The following is a 22,758-nucleotide window of genomic DNA, read 5'->3' as shown; positions in this document are numbered from 1 at the left end:
TTCCCAATTTCTTTGCTCTCATTTACAAGCTAAAACTAAGTATTGAGTTAAAAATAGTAATGAGGAAAACATTTGCAAATTGAATCCAGGTAAAAAAGACTGCAATTAAAAAAAAAAATCTTGAAAAGTTAGATATATGTTACTCTTTGTTAAAACATCTTCAAAGTTTTCGGTATTGGTTTATTCCACAACAAGTTTTCTTTTTTCCCCCCATAGCTTTAGAAGAGTCAGCTTTTAAGCTGGCATTAAAGTCCCACGCCGATCATCTTTTGATCCCAGTGGTATTTAATTACGATTATGCGTTTTTAGCCAAAATCAATAAACATGGGTTGTTTTCTAGGACATATTTTCTGCAGAGCGGCAGGAATTCCTTAAAAATTCACCACTGAGTTGTGGGCTGAGCTGGTGGAATGACGTAAGCCCACCCTAACTTACCGTTATCCATCTATGTACACACTCTCATGCTAGATTACAGCCCCTTAGAACCCCAACACAATATTACCGATGGAACAAAATTGGCAAGCAATGGAGCTATTCAGCCGTACAGTTTTGAGCCAAATACCAGCTAAGACGAGAAAAACAAAGACGTACATGGATCTATTTATCTGCGAGTGGGTGCATCAGAATGGAGCGGAGCAGGGACCTCGTGCCTTCCAGTTGTCTACAAGCTTTTTTTAAATGGCATTTTTTATTTTGTTCTTGACTCACAACGATTTGAAACAAGTAATTGCCAAACATGTACATTTAAACTCCATTTTCTTTATATATGTCCTTTATTATGAGGAAACTGCCACAAGATCATGGTAAAACAAACAAAAACACTATTTTTGTAGTGGGTTTTAGAGGGGATACAACTGCAATAAGCATAGAGAAAACATTTTACTTTTTCTCCAAAACTAGCTCTGTTCTCAAAAGAACACAGCAGAACAGTTGACCTTAGAGTGACCTCAATCCCTCTCTTATCCTCTGCAAAGAATATTACAGTCAAGGACGGAAAATGATTACAGTACACTAAATAAAGTTGTCACAAGATAAGCACTTGACTATGTCCTCCAGTAATTGCAGAATTTCTTACTACTGTAAAAAGGATTACAAAGCTAATTGCTTGTTTAAAATATCTCAAATCACATTTTATCTACACAATCGATTTTCTGATTTTTTCTTTTTTTTTGGAAAGAAAAGAACAAAGAAAAATGGAGAAGAACAGAATGAATAAAATACTGCACCACTTTGTTTTTGCAACCAGATTATTTTTCGACGCTTTTTGGCTTCTGCTCGTTTCCCGGCAGCACTCTGTCAAACCTTCCTACCACACATTCCACCTTCCCTCCATCTCAATGTTTCGGCAGTACTGACAACACATGAAGGGTGGTGTGCCACTGGCTTCTTTCATGCCATACAGCTGCCAGACTGTGCCAGCAGATGGCCTAGATGCTGATTAAGCAAAAAAAAAAGAAAAAAGAAAAAAGGTTATGAGAAGGGAAAGATGAGAAGTCAGGGAAGAGGAAAAACAGGAAAGAAAGCATAGGAAGAATTTGACTTTGGTTAGCTGTTGGCAGCATGCATTTACAGGCACACATGCAATTCATTTCACGTGCTGTTCAGACTTTTATGAGATATAGAAACAAATGTACTGCAGATATTTTCTTCCACTCAAAGCTTTCATTTGTAGTTTCAGTCATTTCTCTGCTTGCAATAATTCAGATTGACATTGCTTAATATTTACTGGAAAAATGATATTAGCAAATGACAGATTTGTAATGGATAACAGAGGTCAACCATGGACTTAAATTTGTGTCAGCATGGGTCTTTGTATGAAAGGCCTACACCCTAACGTTTTGAATCCTATACTGTGAATGTTGCAATGTTTCTGCAGTTTCTATTACAAACAATAGATATTTCGGTTACACATTGACTTTTTGACTTTACAGGTATAGACCTCTATGTTTTAGGAGTTTGACTTTGTATCCTGATTATAAATAGTTCAATTGGTGCCATTCAAACCCTTTTAGTCTAACCAAAAGTCTTAATCTGCATCTGATTGAGTTTAAAACTCTTCATAGGACTCACTACACAGGACAAAAGATGTTCCAGATGGATCTTAAAGAATCAGACACTTGTGTGTTTTGTAATAGCAATACCCTGGATAATTATCTGCATGCACTGTGGCTCTGCACTTTGTTTTTCTGCAAAGAGGACATGACAACTGATCCATACTAAAGATGAATGGGACCATTTATGGTGAGATTAATGAAGATAAAACATGGCTGAATCTTCGAGTAGGACAAGGATCCCAAACACATCGCCCAGTCAACAAAGAAGTGGCTTTGTAAAAAGCATGTCAAGGTTCTGGAGTGGCCTAGCCAGACTCTGGACCTCAATCCAATAGAAAATCTGTGGAGGGGGTTGAAAGTTTGTGTCGCCCATCAACAGCCCCAAAACACAATAGCTCTTGAGAAGATCTGCATGGAAGAATGGGCCAAAAGTCGGCAGACCTGGTTAAGACCTACAAGAAACGTTCGACCTCTGTCATTGACAACCAGGGTTACATTACAAAGAATTGAGGTGAACTTTTGTTATTGACCAAATACTTGTTTTCTGCACCAATATACAAATAAATTCTTTAAAAATCACACAATGTGATTTCCTGGGTTATTTCTACATTCTGTCGCTCATGTGATGAAAATTACAGACCTCTTAACTTTCTAAATGGAACAACTTGCAGGATCTGTCACTGACAAATACTTTTTGCCCTGCTATGCATTTGCAATGGTCATTAAGGGATGCTTTCATAAATTATTAAAAACTTTTGAATGTTCTCCACTCTTTCTTACTCTAAAGTCAGACTAAAACTTGTTTGGAAAAATGTCCCACCCCTTTTTTTTTCTATAACAGACAAATACTTAACAATTTCATATGAAGACTGAATAAATAGTTGCAATAACAAAAACAGGCCCAAAAAAAGTTTTTTATAAGTCTGAGGAGGAAGTCAAATGAAAAAGAATAATGCAGCAAAAGCTGCAAACTAGTAAGAAGGGTGGAATGTTCCGATCTAGGTGCAAAGACAAAATGTGAATGGAACGGATAAGTGTTTGTTGCTGTGTTTAAGCAGGACCATACGCACTGATAAGTTTATCCGTCTGGGTTCTGAAGAGGGCATTTGTGTGGTTCTCCGGCGTTAACGTGTTTGTGTTTTCGCACAGAGTGATGGAATTAATATGAGCTTAAAAAGAACGGCATGGCACCCCTGGAAAGACACAAAAGTGTGTGTCTCATTTCAAAGGAATGGAGGGATGGTGCGTGGGAGGGCTGAATTGGCTTTATTCAAAAAAGCACAGGCAAATCAGTAATGGGGTATTTAAAAAAAAGGTGTGGACTCTCTGGAGGATGGCGAAGGGGTTATTGAGGGTGAGAGGAGTGTAAAAAGGTTTAAGTTATAAGCACATGTTGCTGTTGACTCTTCCATAATAAAGCATAGCAGATTAGTGAAATCCAAATAAGTTCCATACAGCTGTTAGAAGAAACTGCAAACATAAACTTAGAGCTTTTGTTCAACCTAATCACATCCAATAATCAGAGATGAAGCGCATTTAGGGAAACACATTCTCTGTATTTCCTTTTTTTCAATTACAAATGTTTGCAGCAAATTACATACAGATTTTTAATACTAAAAAGGCAAATAAATTAAAATCCTTTAGGGTTGTAAGATATGGTTTCAGTTTAAACTTTTTACATCTCTACCGTTTAAGCAACATAAACATCAGCACATGATAGAACAAATTAGTATGAATACATCGATTGTCCCTTGCTGCAGGAAGCAGCACTTCAGCCGATCCCATCAGCTATTACACTCTTTAAAGTTTACAGCCTCATAGCCACTGGAGCCTTCATTTTTATTGTCTCACTAATATTAAGTGTTATTTATTAACTGCTGTTTTGTGGGATCAATAAAGACATTTATTTTTGTAAGCTTATTACATGGCAATGACTTGCATGTAAATTAATATTTAGAAAAAAATGCACAAATTTCTATTGATTTCACAACATGCCTTTACCTGAAATAACATAAACTTCATAAACCTATTTCTAAAAAAAATACAAGTTTAGACTAAAAGTAACTAACAGAAGGGTATTTTTCTAAAGTCACACGGGGAAAAAACAAGCTACAGAAATATATCCATATCTACTGCTCCTTTATTTTTACGAAGTTCAACATCTTACCTGAACTGCTCAGCAAATGACTGTATAATTGCAAAAACACAATTACCCTCAAGCTTTAGGACAATAAATAAGACCTTGTTTATATAAAACAGTATTAGAACAAATACCATCTGACTTTCTATGAAGGGACAAACACCTTATATTATGAGGAGCATGAGAAACCCTGTAAATAGTCTCTGTGATGGGATGTAGCTTACTCTGCTCTTCTTCGCTGTAATTAAAACAATATTTCTTACTTAAGCAGATCCCACCAGATCAGCAAAGCTTCTGTTAACACAGCAAAAGAAGCATTTGGTAAACAAAATATTACACAGTTGAAGAAAATGCTGTGTGTCTAATGCTGCCAGAAGAGAGAGCAGAGTGAAGTTCAGGTCGGGTACTTGTTAAGCAGTCTGGTGCACTTTTACGGCAAAAATACCAACTAAAGTGACACTAATTTTTTTGAGGCACTTGCATCTTGTCCACCATGTATGGATCTAAACTGAGCCTGTAAGTTATCACACATTAACAGAAGAAAGTTGACAGCTCAAATTCTCTTTATCTAAAGGAAATTGACCTGTTTATCAATTTTCAGAAAGATCAAATGATAGCTAAAGCATTTTTCTGCATCTTATTTCTTGCAAAAAAAACAAACAATGTATTTTAATATCATGTTAGAATCAGAAGCTGCAGTTCAAAAAAAGCAGTTTTTTCTATAAGAGAGAAAATGCGTTGATAAACTTTACCAATGCCCTGGGTCAAGCATTCAAACCCTCAATACATCCCTTAAGACCCAGCAGACATTCGTCAGGCGCTGCTGTGTACACATCCTGCATAACTTTCCAACTGCTTGCATCACAGACGCGCTCTGTAAATACATCTGCAGATTCCACATTGTTTGTGGCTGGAGCTCCTGCGGAGCCTCAAATTAAGGTGAGCGGCGTAATGTATGCAAGCAAACAAGAAGAAAACCTACAAATGTCTTTTAAATTATGATCAGCACAAAAAAGGACTTAGAGATAAACTAAAGTTAGGGGCAGCAAACAGAGTGTCACCATACTGAGACACAAAAGTGTTTGTATTTGTATACCTCAGTGAGGCAAATGGAGGGTGATGAAAGCCAGAGATTTTGTGGACGTAATCCTTGTTATCACAGTAAGCATTTGATGTACTGTATATGTAAGTCTCAGACTGGAACTTTTGACGATTTTAAGAACTGCTTTTTTCTTTTAGCAACACTTCTATAAACACATTTTCATCTGATAATAAGAGAAATCTGTCATTTTTAAGAGCTTCATCACAAAGTTATCCTCCATACCCAGATCCCATCCAGGGACTGATGCTGGGTGAACTCTGACCTTGGCGTGGGCCCTCCACTTCCAGCCAACAAACACCCGTTTTTCTCCAATCATTAGTAACCCATAGAGGAAACTGGTGTGTGTCCAGAGTGACTTATTACTCTCAAACACACAACATGTTGATCTGTTAATCCTGTCTGCTTAGAGAATCTGGACAGTCACAGGTGTCTGGGTGCTGATTTGTGGTGACACAGAAAATGAGAAGCAGACCAACAATAAGTAGATTTTTGTAAACGATGCCATCATTAGAGAGCTGGTTTCCAAACCTGACCCATAGGAATAAACAAAGTGATTGTTTATGGGGCAGGATCCATCTGGAGGTTTTTATAAGTCTGTTTGTTTAAGCTAAAATCTAGCAGATCAGGCCTTAAAAAACGAAGGCTAATAAAACTACACTAATACTCAAACAGGCCAGGAAAAAAGCCATTTATCACCAAAGATATCCCTATTGGGTGGACATGACTATACGCAATTTATACCTTGATTGTAGATTGCAATCATAACAAAAATATAGTAAATCTGTCAGCCGTGCCTCTTTATTTAATTAAATGTAAAACAATGCTGAAACAAAAATTTTATCTAAAATGGTTTTTAATCATAGCTGTACGAAAAGAAAAAAATTACAAAAAAAAGGCAACAATAAATTAAAGGAAAAGGGACGTTTAAGACGATTACACCTCTCATTTTTTCCTTAGGCAGGAGTAAAATATGTTTAAAGCTTTGGTTTGGTTTGTTTTAGTTGCTAAATGTCACAAGAATTGCAAGAAAAAATTCATTAAAAGAAAAAAAAATCTTTTAGACTGAGACGGACATAAAGCACACAAAATCTTTTTTTATTTAAAATGTGAAACAGACAAAATATTAAGTGAAGCATATTCCTGTGTTGCTGAAAACGACCAGCCAGTTAAAGTGTGTGGTCTGTTTAATGAAGTCAAACTCTGCAAACCTCCGTCCAGCCTGACCAGCCAGTTAGACGGTCTGCGGGATCTACAGTGGCTGGCATAAGCGCTGCTGGGTTTTTCTATGCCTACTACAGCACAGTCACCACCACACAAGACTAACAAAACAAGGACATCCGCGGGGCAGGCGGACGCCCCGTGCCTGTGTGGGTGCCGTGGCCTGAGGGTATGGGTCCTGCAGTGGAGCACCCATATAAGCACCCCAGGTCAATGGGTTCACCTCAGTGGAAAGTCCACATCAGCTCGAACAAAGCCCACTGAGTATCGGAGCTATACTAGACATCCCTCAACCTCACCACTAACAAAGCCATCACTTCTCGAGAAACCACAAACTAAATGTATCTTCCATACGTTGTAAAAAAAAAAAAAATAGAACCAGGCAGCTCAGATGGAGGAGTCAGAGGTAAGGAATGAACCAAAGCAACGAGGAAGAAAAACAGCCCCGCAGGATTTGAATATCACCAGCACAAAAGCTAAGGAGAACAGGCAAAGATAGAAAGTTAGTCTCAAAGTCTAATGAAATGGGGAAAAAACGGTGGGTGGATCTGTCCTTCGCTAAACCACCACATATTTTCCCTCATAAGGGGTATGATTTCAACAAACCCACAGAAGGTCAGCAGAGCACAAAGTGCCAACTTTACTTATTTCTTTTTTGTGTTCTATTTCTTATCCCTGCTCTTCTATGTATTCATCCCATCGCCTGGCCTTCCTTTCGTGCACCTGCAGACAGGTTTGAGGGTGATTTTGTGTTATAGGTACCTGTTGAGATACAAAGAATAAAAGAGACCAAAGGGGCACCTATAAGGTAGCTCTGCCATATTTAGCTGGGCAGGAAACAATGTAAAACATTTTAAAAAGACCATTTTAAAGTTGTGGTCAAATGGAACAGTAAGAAGTGATTTTGCCTTTGGGTATAATGTACTAAATACCCTCTTTCAGGCATATCCCAGTCATTAAAATAATGACATACGAATATGGAAGTTTTACCGAAGCGAAGGAGGACTGGACTCTTATAAAAAGCCAGATGTGTTGTCTCTTACTGCAGACGAGTCATTCACATTCAGCTTGCAAGTAAAGATTTCAAGTAAAGAAGCCTGCTCCAGTTTTCTTCAGAAAACTGGAAACAATATGTAAATTGTGAATTACATATATAACAATGAGTGGTGTAGGAAAACATTTAAGTCCATTTAAATAAAAAGCGGGACTTTGGTGGCTGAATGTGGAGTTAGCTCACAGCTGTGAGCCCCTACAGCTTCACAGCTCTACTGTACCGTGGATGGACCATGATGGTCAGGATGTGTGGGGAACAATCAAGCCGCCACACGAATGCGGGAGTGATTGTATGTTTCTATCACCTTTGACCACAAAGCCCGTGTTTTTTCAGTCCAGCGCTATTGAGGGCTTGTTTCCTTTCAACGCCACAGGGGGAGGTCAGAGTGAAAGACCCAGCAGCTGCTCTCGCTTTGTCTTCTGAAAGGTCCTGACAACTTTTCCAAACACAGTAGTGCACGGACAGAGAAAACCCACTTGTCTGAATCAGTTTGTGACTACAAACGCCTTGGCTGGCACATGAAAAATAACAAGTGGCAGGTAATATTTAAGAGGGGAGCCTCAGCTTGTCAGCGAAAAGATTTCATGACATCATTGCTCTTTTAATATTAACCATCGTGCCCCAATAGGAGCGTCAACACCTTCACACAAACACTAAAATGAAACATTTTTTTTAGAGCAGACCATCTTTTGAAGGAATTGTTGACATGAAAGCAGCGCTTGAGTGCCTGACTAAAACATGACAAGGATGATTAAGTCTCGGTCGCTTCAACTGTCAAAAGCCACTGAATGCTGATGAATGGCAGAGAATGAAGAATGTTTGGTAATGGTCTGCAAGTACCTACAAAGGGGGGAAAAAGGCAGATTTGTCCAGGCATGTGGATGTCACTGCAGTGAGTTGTATGTATAAGAAGACGTGCAAGTGTCTGACCAGTACAGCATGCTGGTGGGAGCAGAGCTCCTCTTGATTACGCTTGAGCTGCTGTGAAAAACACTGTGAGGCAAAGAAATGCAAAGAGTCTTTTCTTTTCATCCTAAGTTAACAGCATTGCAGAGTTGTGCTGCAGCTCATGCATGGTTCAGTTATGAAAATGCAGCAAACCATGGATTGCAAATATTCTGAAACAACTAAGTTGGATAGGATTCTGTTGTGGAAACCTTGAAATAACATCTTGATTACTAGGACAATGAAAATACAAAGTTATTTTGCCGTTTTAAGTGGCCATTAAGAAAAAAAATGAGAACACCCAACTCTCACAGAGCTCTATCTCCCACTTGTGCCCAACTCTTTAGCGTTCTGCCCCTGCAGCTGAACACAATGTGCACATACAAAAGCTGGCTGACTAATTGACCTTACCACAATAATGTTAGCTGGCCTCAGACAAAGAACTGAAAGTCTTTAGCATGAGGTCAGTAAATCCGAGGTTCATCTCCAGAACAGACTCCACACTCCAACTGCTTTCTCCCCTGAGAGTCCTCCACCTTTTCTTCTCCTTCCTGCCTTAACTCACCATTGTTCAATTATTTCCTGGCCACCGCAACCTCCTCAACTCTCCTTCCAATTACACTTTAAAGAATTTTGCTTTAATCTGCTTAGGCCAAGTGCACTTGCACAGATGGAGGTGCACAACGCAGAGTAGAAAAACAGAGAGGCTTTGCAGGTGCAGAGCGGCTTTTGTTGTCACAACATTTCCATGGAGACAAGTGAGATTCAACAGACGGTGATGTTGTAAAGTTTTTGGCCAACTGTTTCCGTCGCTGATGTCCAACTAGTTGAGTGCATTTACAGATGTGAAGTCAAGTGCATATATATGTTTTTGGGTGCTCTTTGGGAGACAACAGCATTGTTGTTGAAGCGGGAGACGCATGTCTCAACATTTTTCCAGTTAAACTGAGCATGACGTGGTAAATGCCTCACTGACCGGAACACGTTTCTTTTTCCGCGTTGTGGGATGACAAAAAGTGTCGGCATGTAACCTGAGTTTGGACAGAAACACCTGCCGTTTACCTACCAAATCACTCCTTTACAACAAAGACCTTCAGTTGTCCCGAGTTCCCGTTCAGCCGGCCGCCCGGCCAGTGACAGGCTGCAGATCGCTGGTTGCTGTCATAGGAATGAGATAATGAAACACAATGAAAAGACGATTCCTCTCGTATGTTCTCTCCATTAAAACAGGAAAAATCTCCTCTTATGTTACACCTGCAAGCTTTTCCCAATGACATTTCTCGTCTGGTTCTGATTCACAAATACTCAGAAATGCACATTTAAGCATCATTTTCTTTATATATATTCTCCATTATCAAATGAATGCCACAACAACATGTTAAAAAACCAAAAACATGATTTTGATCAGAGAGTGTCCTTAGGTGCGCTGGGCTTCATCATCCATATGTTGGAGTAACCAAAAAGGAGAGGGCGCCTGGTCAACTAAGATATTTCAAGTGTTTCTCTTTATGAATTGCACGCCATCCCTCTACAAACCTCTATTATAGTTTGTCGGGTTACTGAATGTATAGTGAAAGGCTTACAGTCTTGTCAGTCCCATCACCACCAAGGGCCAGGCAGCAGGGTGGATGTGGGCAGGGTGCAGAGCGAAGGAAACTGTCTGCTAATGGGAAACACACGTCTCTGCATCACTTGGCTTCTTTTTCTTCTTAACCACAGCAGAAAGAAGTGGCTGGCATTCAGGAGGTGAGTGGAAAGAAGGCATGATTGAAAAACAGGAGCTCTGCCATGCCACAGGTCCTGATCCGCAACAAAATGTCAGCATATATTGAAAGATTCTTGGGGAGAATGAAAGAAAGAGAATAAATCAATTCAAAAACTGGAAACACAACAAGAGGAAGGAAAGTGAAGACACAAATATGGAATCCAGTTACAACCAGGGAAGAAATGCAACACGAAAAGAAAGCTACTTTTTATTTCAATGACCTATTTTTACCTATACAAATACTCCTGCACTCCACTTTATTCTCTGCTGCCCCTGCCACTTAAAGTCTAGACATCTCACTTCACAGAGCAGCAAAACAAGTGCTGAAACCATCTTATGATGTGCCAAAAGTGGTGTTGGAGTAGAACTCATTTGTTTCTGCAAGCACGACTTTAATAATGACCGTAGCAAAAGGATGTCTTTACCAGATGTTGGAGAAAAATCGGATCTGTGGCTTCGAGCGCAGCTTCGATGCTATTTTTGTTAATGATGGAAACTGAAGTCCGACTCTGTCCCAGACTTTCAAACTGGACTAAGGTTTCATTCTGCTTAGAGTCAGTAAAAAAGTGTTAAATACAATGTAGTGCTGTGCTTCGCCCTTTTTCTCTATAAAAATCAAGAGATTAGGAGGATAAATAAAGGTGAGAGGAAGGAAAGGAGCAGTCGAAGGTGGGGGATCGAGGCTTTTTATTTTTCCGTCTGTGGCGAGTTCGCACAAAAGAGTCCTTCTGATCCCCGGAGTGCTGAGCACATACCTGCGGGATGAAATCAAAACCCTCTGTGAATTATATTAAATATCCACAGCCACATACTTCCTTGGGCTTTAACCGGTTCGGAAAATGTTCCATTAACTTTTTCTTTTAAAACAAAAATATATACACAATTTGAATCCCAGAACAGGCACCTTCAAAATTTAGCTCTTCAATTCTATTGCCTCTCTGTATGTAGAAGAATAGAATGGAAACAGATGAGAGGGGAGTCTAATAGCAAGAGACAGAGGATCCAAGAGGTGGATAAGTACGGATAAAGAAAGGATTACTAGTTGTGTTTTTGACAAGATAGTAACCCGTGGAGCAATAGGTCATTGAGACTTCTAGTTAACGACACGCCATCAAAGAACAAAGGAATTCTCTGGTGTGTGTGTGTGGGGGGGGGGCTCAGAACGAGACTTAGACATGAGCTTCCACGATAAGCCAATAAAAACTCATGAGGAGACACTATCTCAACTGAAAAATCTTCATCCACATTTCCTGGTCAGCCCCCTTCCTCTCTGCCCTGCAATCCTGAATTGAAACCCCCAAATGACTAAAAGATTCCAGACCCGACGGTTCAACTGTCAGAATGCTGAGTTCAGGTTCTCTGACAGAGCGTGTGCGGTCACATCTTGACTAAATAGCCTCCCCCACTGCCGTCCTGGAGACGGAGGGCTGTGGCAGAGATGTCAACTTGACCTTTCCCTCCACCTAAAAACATTCATTTTGAAACTGCACCCACACAGCAGAAATCAGTTTTTTTCCTTCGTAGAAAGTGAACTTTGATGGGGAGAAAAAAGGAAAAAAGGTCAAGCTATCTTTTAAACTCTTAGTGCCTTTTTTTTTTTGGCCTGGTATGGTTAGCAGTGGCGCAGCTGCACCTAATCCCACAGGAAAGCCTTCATCTGGGACTGATTTAAGAGCGCCTGGGCCAAAGTGGGGAAAAAAAGGCGGGGGGGGGGTTATTCTGTAAAATGCTAGGTCTTCTATGAAGCTCGGGCCTTTTTCTCGATCCATCTGATTAAAGGGAGCTTGGCTCAATTACACCCACTAACTAGGCCCTACATTTAGGCGTGACCCACATAGCAAAATACAAAGAAACAGAGCACAGAGAGTCGATCCAGAGACTGAGCATGAGCCTCACACCTGGATCACTCCCCTGCTTTCCAAAAACAGCTCAATCTGTCGGGGGTGTTCGCCTCAGAGGCCAGGTTCTTTGCATATCCTGTGACTTGGTTTAGAAAACGGTCAGGTCTGTCCTCCAGGGACAACCTCGTGTCTGCTCCAATCAAGAATCGTAACATTGGCAGGTGCCAGTGGTCTGTTTTTCTTAGCAGCATAAAAAGACAAAGCACTAAGGTCTGTTTGACTGAAAAGTAAAGGAACTGCATGTGTGCAAAAGTGTGTTTTCCTGCATGTTCTTGAACAGGAGGACATAAGCAGGGACTGAGGACAATTACAGGGGTCACTGCTAGAAGTTTCTCCGAGGTTGTGGTTTTGTCATGCTGAATTCTCACCAGATGACCCCTGGAGAAGCCACTGTTAATTCGTTCAACAAAAGCGACAGGATGGAATGGAACGAAACATCCTTGGTAACTCTACTGTGTAGCTGCCTAAGTGGAGGTGTGTGGATGATCTTCATGAAGTTTCATGAAGTGGTGAGATGGTAGCAATTATCTGCAGTTGTAAAGTTTGCTGATTGCAGCTGGCTTAGAGGCCTAATAAAAGTCATTCTTAAAATTCTGCACATTTACAGCTACAAGAATACAAGAAAAACTAGGACACAGTGACCGATCTGTTCTCAAATGTCCAGATCGGCATCATGAAAAAACAGACGGGCAGTAATAGCAACCTATGCACAGTTCAAAACAGACGTCTCAGACTCATCTCCCAGAGTCCCTCTTTCTATTTTTTTTTAGTCTTCATTTTCAACCCCGACCAAAAAGTAAGCATTTCCCCCTCTATTATTCTCCTTCCAAATTATATTCCACCCACAACCCCCTTTTTCTGGCTCGTGATCCTAGGCCTCTTTATGTTGTGGCACTCCAAAGAAAACAGTTCTACTGAATGTTGTGGACAAGCACAGCTAACCTGATACAAGCCAGCTCGCAGCTCCAATTACACACCATGTTAAACGCAGCTGCTTTTATTAAAAACAGACAACACCAACCAAACAAATCCAGTTTTATGAACACCTCAGGTCTGAATGACAGGGAGCAAATTCCCTAAATGATATGCAGTGGTACAGTTCAGTTTGTTAAAATGAGAGGAAGTTTGATTGTAAGAAAAAAAAAGGAGAGAAAATGTAGAAATGTAGAGCTAAAACAACAATTATCTGCTTATAAACCTACGTAAACATTGGTTAAATAGTCAGTAAACAGGATCATTACACAAGTAAAATACAATCCCTAATAGATAGTGGTTAACATAAGTGGCTAATGGTCGGGTCTGCCTGTTATCTAGAGACAAGTGGGCCCATTGTCAGGAAATAATGACAAACTGATTACAAAGTGGGACTGGAAGTTATTTAAGTCAATAAAGGGTTTGACTGACAGCCCTCTAAGTTTAACTCCAGAACTCGTTTGTGTTCTGGATGTCTGCCACTGGAGCCATTAGCTGACAAAAATGGAGTCTGGAACAACGGATTGGGCCACAACTGAGAGAGGCTTCGAAAAAGTACATTTGGTAAAAGATCGACGATACAGTCTCAAGCTGCATACAAACCAGGCATTTGACACGTGTTCAAAACATGTATTTTTGAGGGAGGGGCTTCTTTCACTTTGTCTTTTTCTTCTATTTATTAGCACATGTCCACCACCTACGCTTGAAAGATACTTGGTGTTAAATGTGGAAGTGAATGTTGCCCCAGGCTTTTTCCTTCACAGCTCTATTCCAATATATGAAGGACTTGGTGTCATCGAATTCCGTCTGGGCACAAACTGCAATTATGATCAATTTTTCAACAGCTGGCACTTCCGTGATGTAAAAGGGACTACCAAATCTGAGTACCTGATTGATCAAAGTTTGACCTGGTTTAACTTGCAAAGCGTATTCAATGGCTACGCGTTTGGTATGTAGAGCCGGAAGTATGGCTTAGAATTGACGACAAAACCGACCCACGAACATGTTTCAAACGTTCATTGCGTGAGGAGAGTTTAAAACACGCCCGAGGGAGAGTTTTGTCGTCAATTTCACACCATACCAAAAGCTGTGGTAAAACCTTCCGTAGCTATGCGTGATTGTGAGAGTTTTAAATGAGGAAGCCCGAAACATAGACTTTTTATTTGGAAGTGGCCAGTTGAACTCCTTATGTCAAGGAGGCAGTGAACGTAGTATTAGATGTAGGCTTTGGGATAAAGAGAAAGAAATCCATCATGGAGGAGGATTCATGTGAGCCAGATAAATAAGAAATGATGAAGAGAAAAAGGGAAACGAGCAGGGAAGGGGAAATTCTCATCAGTCACTTTCCTGCTTGACTCTTCTATCTCATTGCGAGCATCTGTTGGTGATTTCGCCTTGAAGCCGTGGCTCTTTAACACACCATCCTGGTACGTAATAACATGACGACGGTGATTTAAAACAAGACAGTAAATGAAAAGCGGATGGTGAAGCATAAATGATGAGTAAAATATGGACAAATAGATTTATAAAGATGTGGAATAAACTACTTGAAAAGCGAACCAGGCAGTAGAAGGAAATACTGTATCAAGATGGGGACGGTGAAGCAGAACTCCTTTGTTTGTTCGCCTCTTCAAGAAATCATCACTTCAACACTCTCTGAGTAAACACAGACCAACACTCCAGCAAAATGAACCACCTCAAACTGTCCTTAGTGGATTTATCGGACACACACAAAGAATTTGTCCACACTTGAAACTACAAAAGGATGCTTTATTAGCAAGCAACAGAAAGATGTGAAAACTAGAAAAACACAAAAATGTATCCACATGAACAAGTGTTTGAATGAAAACAAACCATGAGGTTTGCAGGAGATGAGCAGCAAAGCAGGAAGAATTTCCTAATTAAGGCCTTGCTTTGTCTGATCCGAGACTTCTTGTAAAACAGTAAAAACGTCTCTCAGATCTTGTTTTCATTTTGAAGTCTGAGGTTAATAAAACAGTTTTAAGCTTTAGATGCAAATGCGTGCAGCTTTTCTTTCCTTGTTTTTGATAGTGACAATCATAACAAATTTCCTCAACTCACAGGAGAACACGGCTTGGCCTGAAAAAGGCCCGGTCGGCCTTAGTTTGGAAGAGCTTGGCCCGCTGACCTGTTTATAATAGCAGCAAAAATGCACAAGCTGAATCTGACAAAGGAATCTTCCCTCCCGCCCCCTCCATTTGCGTTTCTCCTCCATCCTTCCATACCTCTCCTCTCTGGAGCTCAGCCACGCTCCTGCTACCCTCTGGTCATCAGCAGCCGCGTTTGGAAAAATAAACGCAGTGACTGGAGTAATGGCCTGTGCTGAGCTGAGGGGAGAGGAATCAGTGTGCAGGCTGCAGCAGCTATGGACTCCCGTGCACATGCTTTCACAGCGTGTGTAGCTCTGACCCGGGAAATAACAGGAATGTGAAGGGACGGTGTCGGAAATCTGGGAGGTTATTATCAACAAAGTGTGGAAGCTCATCATGCATGCACATACTGTCTGTTTGATACCTCAGATTACGCTTTGTGCTGTGACACATGAGCTCCCACTGACAGATGGCCATCAAAGCGCTATACATTTGGTGTTATGACTGTTCCCCTGGTGTGGAGAGCAAGGTTACCAGCTGATGCAGTACTCACCCACTGGAGGTGCCGAGTGACGCAGAACTGATAGAGGAGCTCAGCTTCCTGCTGTCCCAAAGCCTCACCTCACGACTACGCATCTATGCAAAAAGCAAAACATGTTTGGGCCTGAGAATTACTTTCCAAAAGTACAAACACAGTTGTGGTTTGTTTGTTTTTAAAATCTATAAGGGTGATCGGCACCAAAGACTAAAAGACCAAAAAATCAAACCTTTTCTGAACTGCAAAACCATTTGAGCTCTAAAGATTCTAAATGACACAAAGCCAAACAATAAAAAGCATTTGAACAAGATTTAAAGAACCCGTTGCCCTTAGTGCACCTCATTTAAGGTGGATTAAGGAGTTAAAAAATAAATCCTTGCTTACTTAATTTAATTTTTTTAGGAAACACAATCCCTGTTATGTTATTAGTTAAACAGATCAAACACTAAAAGCGACATTGCACATCCAATAAGTAACTTTTACTTTAGCATCTTTAACCTCTTGAGACCCAAGCTCTTGTTTGATATGGCCTTTTTTTTTTCTCAGTCACAGGCCCCGGATAATCAGTGGTAATAAAACTCACAATGTGATGTCCTCGTCTGTGGACGTCAGGTCTCAAGAGGTTTAAAAGAGAACAATAAAGGTACTAGAGCAGCATCACAATCTTTTTTAGACTTTATGTAGACAATATTCTGTTTAGGAATAACATTTTGTGTAAATATTAAAATGTGTTTCAATTTAAAGACAAAAAATTGTCTCATGATTATTTTGTTGAAAGATACCTACAAAAAAAGCCAATGTGACTGAATCATGAAAACATTTAAAGGGGTTGATGGAATATGGACTATATCAAAGACTTTAAATGATGTATAATTATGTATATTTTGAACTAACAAAGGGAATGATTTAGCGGCTAAAATGGACTGTATTCCAAAAAATGTGGCAAGTGCTTGCTTTGTTAAATTGATAAGATTTTAGAAAATGTTTTTAAAATAATTGTTGCACTTACACAAAGACGCACCTGAAAAAAAATTGCCTAAAGAGGAAAAATACTATAACCTTTAATTAATTTATAATAATTGTCCAGACCTAAATTTGTAAATATACTAAGTTATATGCTTATAATTTCAAAAATCAAAAGGTACTGTTTTCTAAACTGTTTAAGTCAATCGTTGAATCTGGGTTTTTTACTTCCAAGTCCTAAAAGTTTCTCACCATATCAAAGCCAGTGGTCACTAAAAGGTCATCCTTGGCCCACAGGATGCGAGAATCCTTGTTGCTTTGAAGGCTCTTGGAACTCTAGGAGACAAATAATAAAAGAACGTCAATTAGACAGTATGCAGACACAAAGAGGGGCAAAAATGACAACTTCAGGATAACATCACATCACTTTGAAACTAATGAATGAATCCCTCTAGGCAGAGAAAGAGAAGGCAGTGCAGGCAGAGTTCTTTGGTGCCTTCCTGTCGGAGAACAGAATAGGGTTTGGCCCATTAAAAGGTTGTTTTTGTTGATGTAACAGACAAGGTGACTTCTACGATAAGTGGAGCTAAAGAAACCGCAGCGATGCGTGAGCATGTGCTTATGAGGCTCACACTTTTCTTTCACTGTTTCCATGACGAATATGTGTCACAATAGCAAAGCCGAACTTGGTTCAACAGGTGGAGGGGCTGTCACAAAAAAAGCAATGTTTATGCAGAAAGCAACGTCAATGAGGGCCACACAACTATCTGAGATCTGTTAAGATTGTGTTCAACACTGACATGACTATGAACTAGCAAACAAAAACAAATCTTCTATTTATTATAGCTTTGGAATAAAAAATTAATGCTCTTCATTTTAGTGTGACAAAATAAAATATGCCTTTTTAAAGTATTTGTATTTAGAAATGAATCAATAACAGGCCATCCTACATAAATCAATTATTTATGCCTTGAAAGAAAAAAGAAAAAACTATGAACAGGAATTCAAGAGTTTCAAAATAAAAGCTGTAACTTTGAGGATTTAGGGCATTTCATCATTAATAGTTTTAACGATTTGGAGCTATTAAGCACAATTAACCACAAACTTGGATTGAAAAAAGTAAATTACTCCTTAGCAACTCTTAATTATAGTGAGATACTTTTGACTCAAAGTTGATGCGCGGGCTGGTTTGAACTCTGAAACTTGTTACGGTTATCTTTTTTTATATGGAAATAGGCTGATTATATGGCAGCTAATCATATTTTAAAGCTGTATGTCTAATTGCTGAAGATGTGGCCCCTAAAGGGGGTTTCCCTCCAGCCTCAAATACAACAGTTTTACTGTATTTTTATACAGCAGTTTTACTGTATTTCTGTGGTATTTGCCCAAAGCATACCACACTCATAAGTAACTCAGGAAACTGTCAACTTGGGGGGAAAAAAAAAGAGCTCTACGTCTTTTTTTCTTCTTCTTTTTTCTAGGATGTTTTGTTTTCCTCACAAAGCTTGTGGGTTAGCATGAAAATTTCCATGAAACAGTAGCAGTAAGCCTTTCATCCCTACCATGTCTTCATAAATTACCGTTATCTTTTTATATGGCCACCACACCAAGAAAGACTCCTGGATGCTCGAGAATGGGAAGAAGCACTTTTCTGGATTTTGGTTTCTAGAGCCTTTGGAGTGCCTCGTTCTAGTGCTTCTGGTTTACTAGTCACAGGTGACAAATAGGGGGAAATTAAACTGACATGTTGCTCCTCTGAAGATACATGTTAAAAGGTAACATAGGCCTAACTGTTTAAGTTCTCTGGACACTTGTTAAATCTGTTTCTGAAGCCAATGTGTGGAAAGACATGGATAAACATGGAATACTGTTTAAAAGGGACTCTGCATATCTGCAAGGTGAGATCTGGTCTTTTCATGCATTTATTTTATGCTTTGCACATTAATCTTGCATCTCAAGTACAAGTTTATTTCTACAATCTTTTAATACTCTTTTAATCAAAAAGCTTAAGCTGAGACTCCTTCAGGGAAAGTTCAGGTCGATAAAAAAAAAGAAAAGTCATATAAATCCTAAGAACGTGCACTCTTGGGCCATCTCCATTCAACCATAATTTATTTTTGTTATCTATGGAGAAATTTGAGATTACTCCACAGCATTAGCATGCGGCAACATCAAATGTGCACTTCCACCGCTGCACCTCTCCCAGGGATGATACATCTCGGTCCACAGCACTTCTAACACATACCACCTGTGATATAAACAGATGTTTTCTGGGGCTATATCCCCTAGGAGGATTTAGAAAAAAAATTCAACCATCATTGGTCTTAAACACTTCTTTTGGATCAAAACATTGACATAGTTGATGTTAAGTCCTGGATTGAATAAACACATCTGTTACAACTACAGAAAATGATTCTCCTTTTACCAAACATGTATGTCATGCAGGTAGTTCAGCTCATTTGCCCTGATAAGGCCTTGCAAGAGGAATCTCAGGAAAAAAAACAACCTGATCAGCAAAAGTCTAAAATAAATTCAGTGTTACAGAAAAGAAGTGTTGTTCGGTTGTCATCGGCGACGACCCTGTCTTTTTCCTATAAAGGAAATCCGGCAGATTCTGGTATTCATACCAAGCTTTAAATGATTTCAGCACAGAATGTTATAGTGTTACAGCTTTTTGGAGCCTTGCGTGGAGTCTGACTCAAATTCCAGATGAACAGCAAAAGATTCCAGCAATATTTATAACACATAAGGATAAACAGAATAGCTCTACACCAGCACCCCCAACAATCAGTCATGCTAATGCATTGCAGAGCGGCACTTATCAATAAAAAGACATTTATAATGGCATTAAAAAAGGCAAAAGGCAATAAAAAATATCCACACATGGAGCTACAGGTGTAACTTCTGCTCCATGGAAGTGAAGTGTTGTTATGTTTAAGATAATTTAGAGCAGATTTAGCATTTCAACACATTTACAGTTTAAAAAAAACAACCCAAAAATGTAGGAATTTTAAAGAGAAATAAAAAAACTGTCTTTTGTTGCATCTTTAAAAAACTGCTGTTGTCACGTTGTGCCATGATTTAAAAAAAAAAAACAGACCTCCCAGGAGATGTTGATGGTTGTTACAGTGTTATTTCAATGACAGACCTCCCACGAGAAGATTTTCAATTTTTGTCTGCATCGGTGATGTCTTCATCTTTTCACAAATCACCTGTCAGTAACACTAATCCAACCCTATATATCACAGTTTACAGTTTTCATAGCCGTCGGACGACTTTTTTTCACCTTTCAGACGTTGTACAACAGTTTTTTCCCAAAAAAATTTGTAACAGAAAGACACATTTATCCTATTCCATCTAAGGTAGATACATCTGTGACAATAAACTCAATAAAGATTCTGTATTGAGTTGAATGTATCGTGTGGTTCCACTAAACACATCTTGACCAGTTTTTATTACAAGAGCCCCAAAACTTTATACAGTATGTGACTTAATTTTTTTCCTGCAATGAATTAATCATGCTTGTTCATGTATTTTCTCATTCATGTATAATAGGGGTGTCAAACTAATTTTCACTGAGGGCCATATCAGCATAGTGGTTGTCCTCAAAGGGCCAGATATAACTTATACATTTAACTAAATGCAATGAAAAATACATGTAACTACTCCTTAATGTTAAAAAACTCATTTATTTATTATAAAGTTTTAAAGTGACAATTACAGTTGGATAAAAAACATACATTTGCTTGATACTCTAGCATGAATCCTTTAACATTTTGTACGCTTATTAAAACCCACGATCAAAGTGTGAAAAAAGAAAATAATCTAAAACTGAACTACAAAGAACATGTATTACACGTCTAACATTTAACAAAAAAAGGCTGCACACAGCCTTCCATCCAACTGATGGTTTGATGACAACAATTTCTATGCATACACACGTTAGACCTGCAAACATTGAATAATAATAATAAAGCAGCTACACATAATATGTTATCAACTAAAGAAAAATGTTATATTAAGAAATCAAAAACTTTTATGCTCTTGCGGGCCACATAAAATTACATGACGGGCCACAGTTGGCCCCCGAGTTTGGCACATGTGATGTATAACATAAAATAAAAAAAAATAAAAAAAGTACATTTTGGATTTTCCATATGGCATGAATCATAATCCAAAAGGTAAAAGAAATGTTGGTAAAAATGTTTCCAGACAAAGTATGACAACTCTATAAATAGCTTTTATATTATATAATAATAAATTAGATTATATTAGGTTAAATTATTTTTAAAAAGATTTTAGAAAACTTTAGATGAGACTTTAGTTGAAACATATTTTTGCATTCCATTTAGAGTATATAGAGTCAATCTTAAAGCTCACTGAATCCATTAGTTCACGTCTTAAAACAATCTATAGAAGAAAGAAAACCAATATAGCAGTCATATTGTCCACAAAGGCAAAAAAACTTAAAACACACAAACTGCTTTTTATTTCCAATCTCACATCCATTTTTGAACATTGCCACAAAGATGCAATTAACACTTGGATGCTGCAGTAAAGATTAGGTTAGATGCTTTGCTAACACTCAATCGGATTTTGGTTTAAGGAAGCAAAGCCAAGAAATAGCTACTACAGCTGTCATTCAGGACCAACAGAAAAAGGAACATCTGGTATCATTGTAGCCCCTGTGTATTGTATGTGCGTAGAAATACTGAAAAAATGCCCTGTCTTACAGTCAGGAACATAACTCAAATCCCACTCATCTAGAGCCCCCCTCACCACAGCTAAAGCTTACCAACACGCAAAAATTGATTATGATGTGCATTCAAATGAAAGGAGAGAAGGAGGATGGAGTGGGGAAAAGAATGCTTTTCTAAGCAGCTAAGTAGAGATCCAAAATCCAAGACGAAGGGATAAAACAGACAAGCAGAAGAGAGGAAATTGTTTATGACCAAGTATGCAGAGGAGGTGTGGGGTGAACCAGCTGCACCTGCTGATCTAACCAGCTTTCATCGAAGGCTAAAGGAAGTGGAGAAAATGACATCATTGCATCTTGGAAAGAATATTACCAATGCAGGTGTCGGCTTCAGTGATGTGAGAAAGTATTTTTCAGACTGTCAGCTGATAAAAGTGATTAACTGGGTACTACAGATAAAGTGGGAATACTGGAAAAGATCAAGAGTAAGCTTTAGTCTTAATGGATAATGCAAATGAACTTTTAAAAAATGACACCAAAGAGGATTTATTGTAAGTTAAAACACTATAGATTCTCGTGTGAACAGAGATGGTGCCAGTTTGCAGTCTACCCAATTATGGTTTTTATAGGTCTATTCAATTTCTTCTCCCAATATAAACAAATAAGTATCAGTCCATCTCCGTCTGTCGGTCTTTTTTACTCCTGAACTTGAACAGACGGTTCGCACATCTGTGTCACTCTCTGAGAATGTTGACTCACCCACCAGGATGAATATCAGGTGTCCCTGCGCACATATGGGAACTATCACAACCTCAGTCTCTGTCAGTCTTCTCACCGTTCAGTCGATCCGTTTAACAGGGTGCTGTGTCCACCAAAAAACACTTTTCACAACTTCATTCGGTGTTTGATGCTTCTGAGTCAAATAATGTGCTACTTACACGCTGTTTCTCTGAAACGCTCAATTTAATTTATGCTTTCTCAGAAATGTCTTCTAAATTGTGGCCCTTTTTTTTCAGTTGTAGACATTAAATATGGTCTTCATAAGCGATTTAGCTGGAAAATGCAACACTAAGGGAATAAAGGGAATGCAAATCTCCAGCTGCAGCTGTTCACTTCTTCATCTGTGTTTTCCTCTTAAATTTTCTCTCTACTGGGATGCATTAAAAGTCTTTTTTTCTTTCATTTCCTCTTCTTTAATTAATAATCATGGCTGAATTTCTTTTCAAAATACACAGAAAGTCCTCCTATAGGATATCCTCCGTGGCTAATGAATCTTTTCATAAATTACTGGGTTCAACT

The 22,758-nt window shown here is 39.0% G+C and overlaps 1 protein-coding gene across 2 annotated transcripts in view; it reads right to left on the bottom strand.

The window, feature by feature from the left end:
- Nucleotides 1–22,758, bottom strand: part of LOC101155031 (mitochondrial import inner membrane translocase subunit TIM16) — an 87,378-nt gene that overhangs the window by 43,892 nt on the left and 20,728 nt on the right. For both annotated transcript variants that reach the window (XM_011478177.3, XM_023957547.1), the window contains exons 8-9: nucleotides 17,016–17,099; nucleotides 15,816–15,898 (exon numbers count right to left, since the gene is read on the bottom strand). In XM_011478177.3, coding sequence (XP_011476479.1) covers nucleotides 15,816–15,898; nucleotides 17,016–17,099 — 167 coding nt within the window. The remainder of the gene's footprint in view (nucleotides 1–15,815; nucleotides 15,899–17,015; nucleotides 17,100–22,758) is intronic.

The sequence above is a fragment of the Oryzias latipes genome, chromosome 8 (genome assembly GCF_002234675.1).
Source record: "Oryzias latipes chromosome 8, ASM223467v1".
NCBI lineage: Eukaryota > Metazoa > Chordata > Actinopteri > Beloniformes > Adrianichthyidae > Oryzias > Oryzias latipes.
The sequence above is the reverse complement of the archived record's forward strand: the minus strand, read 5'-3'. Positions and strand labels throughout refer to the sequence as shown.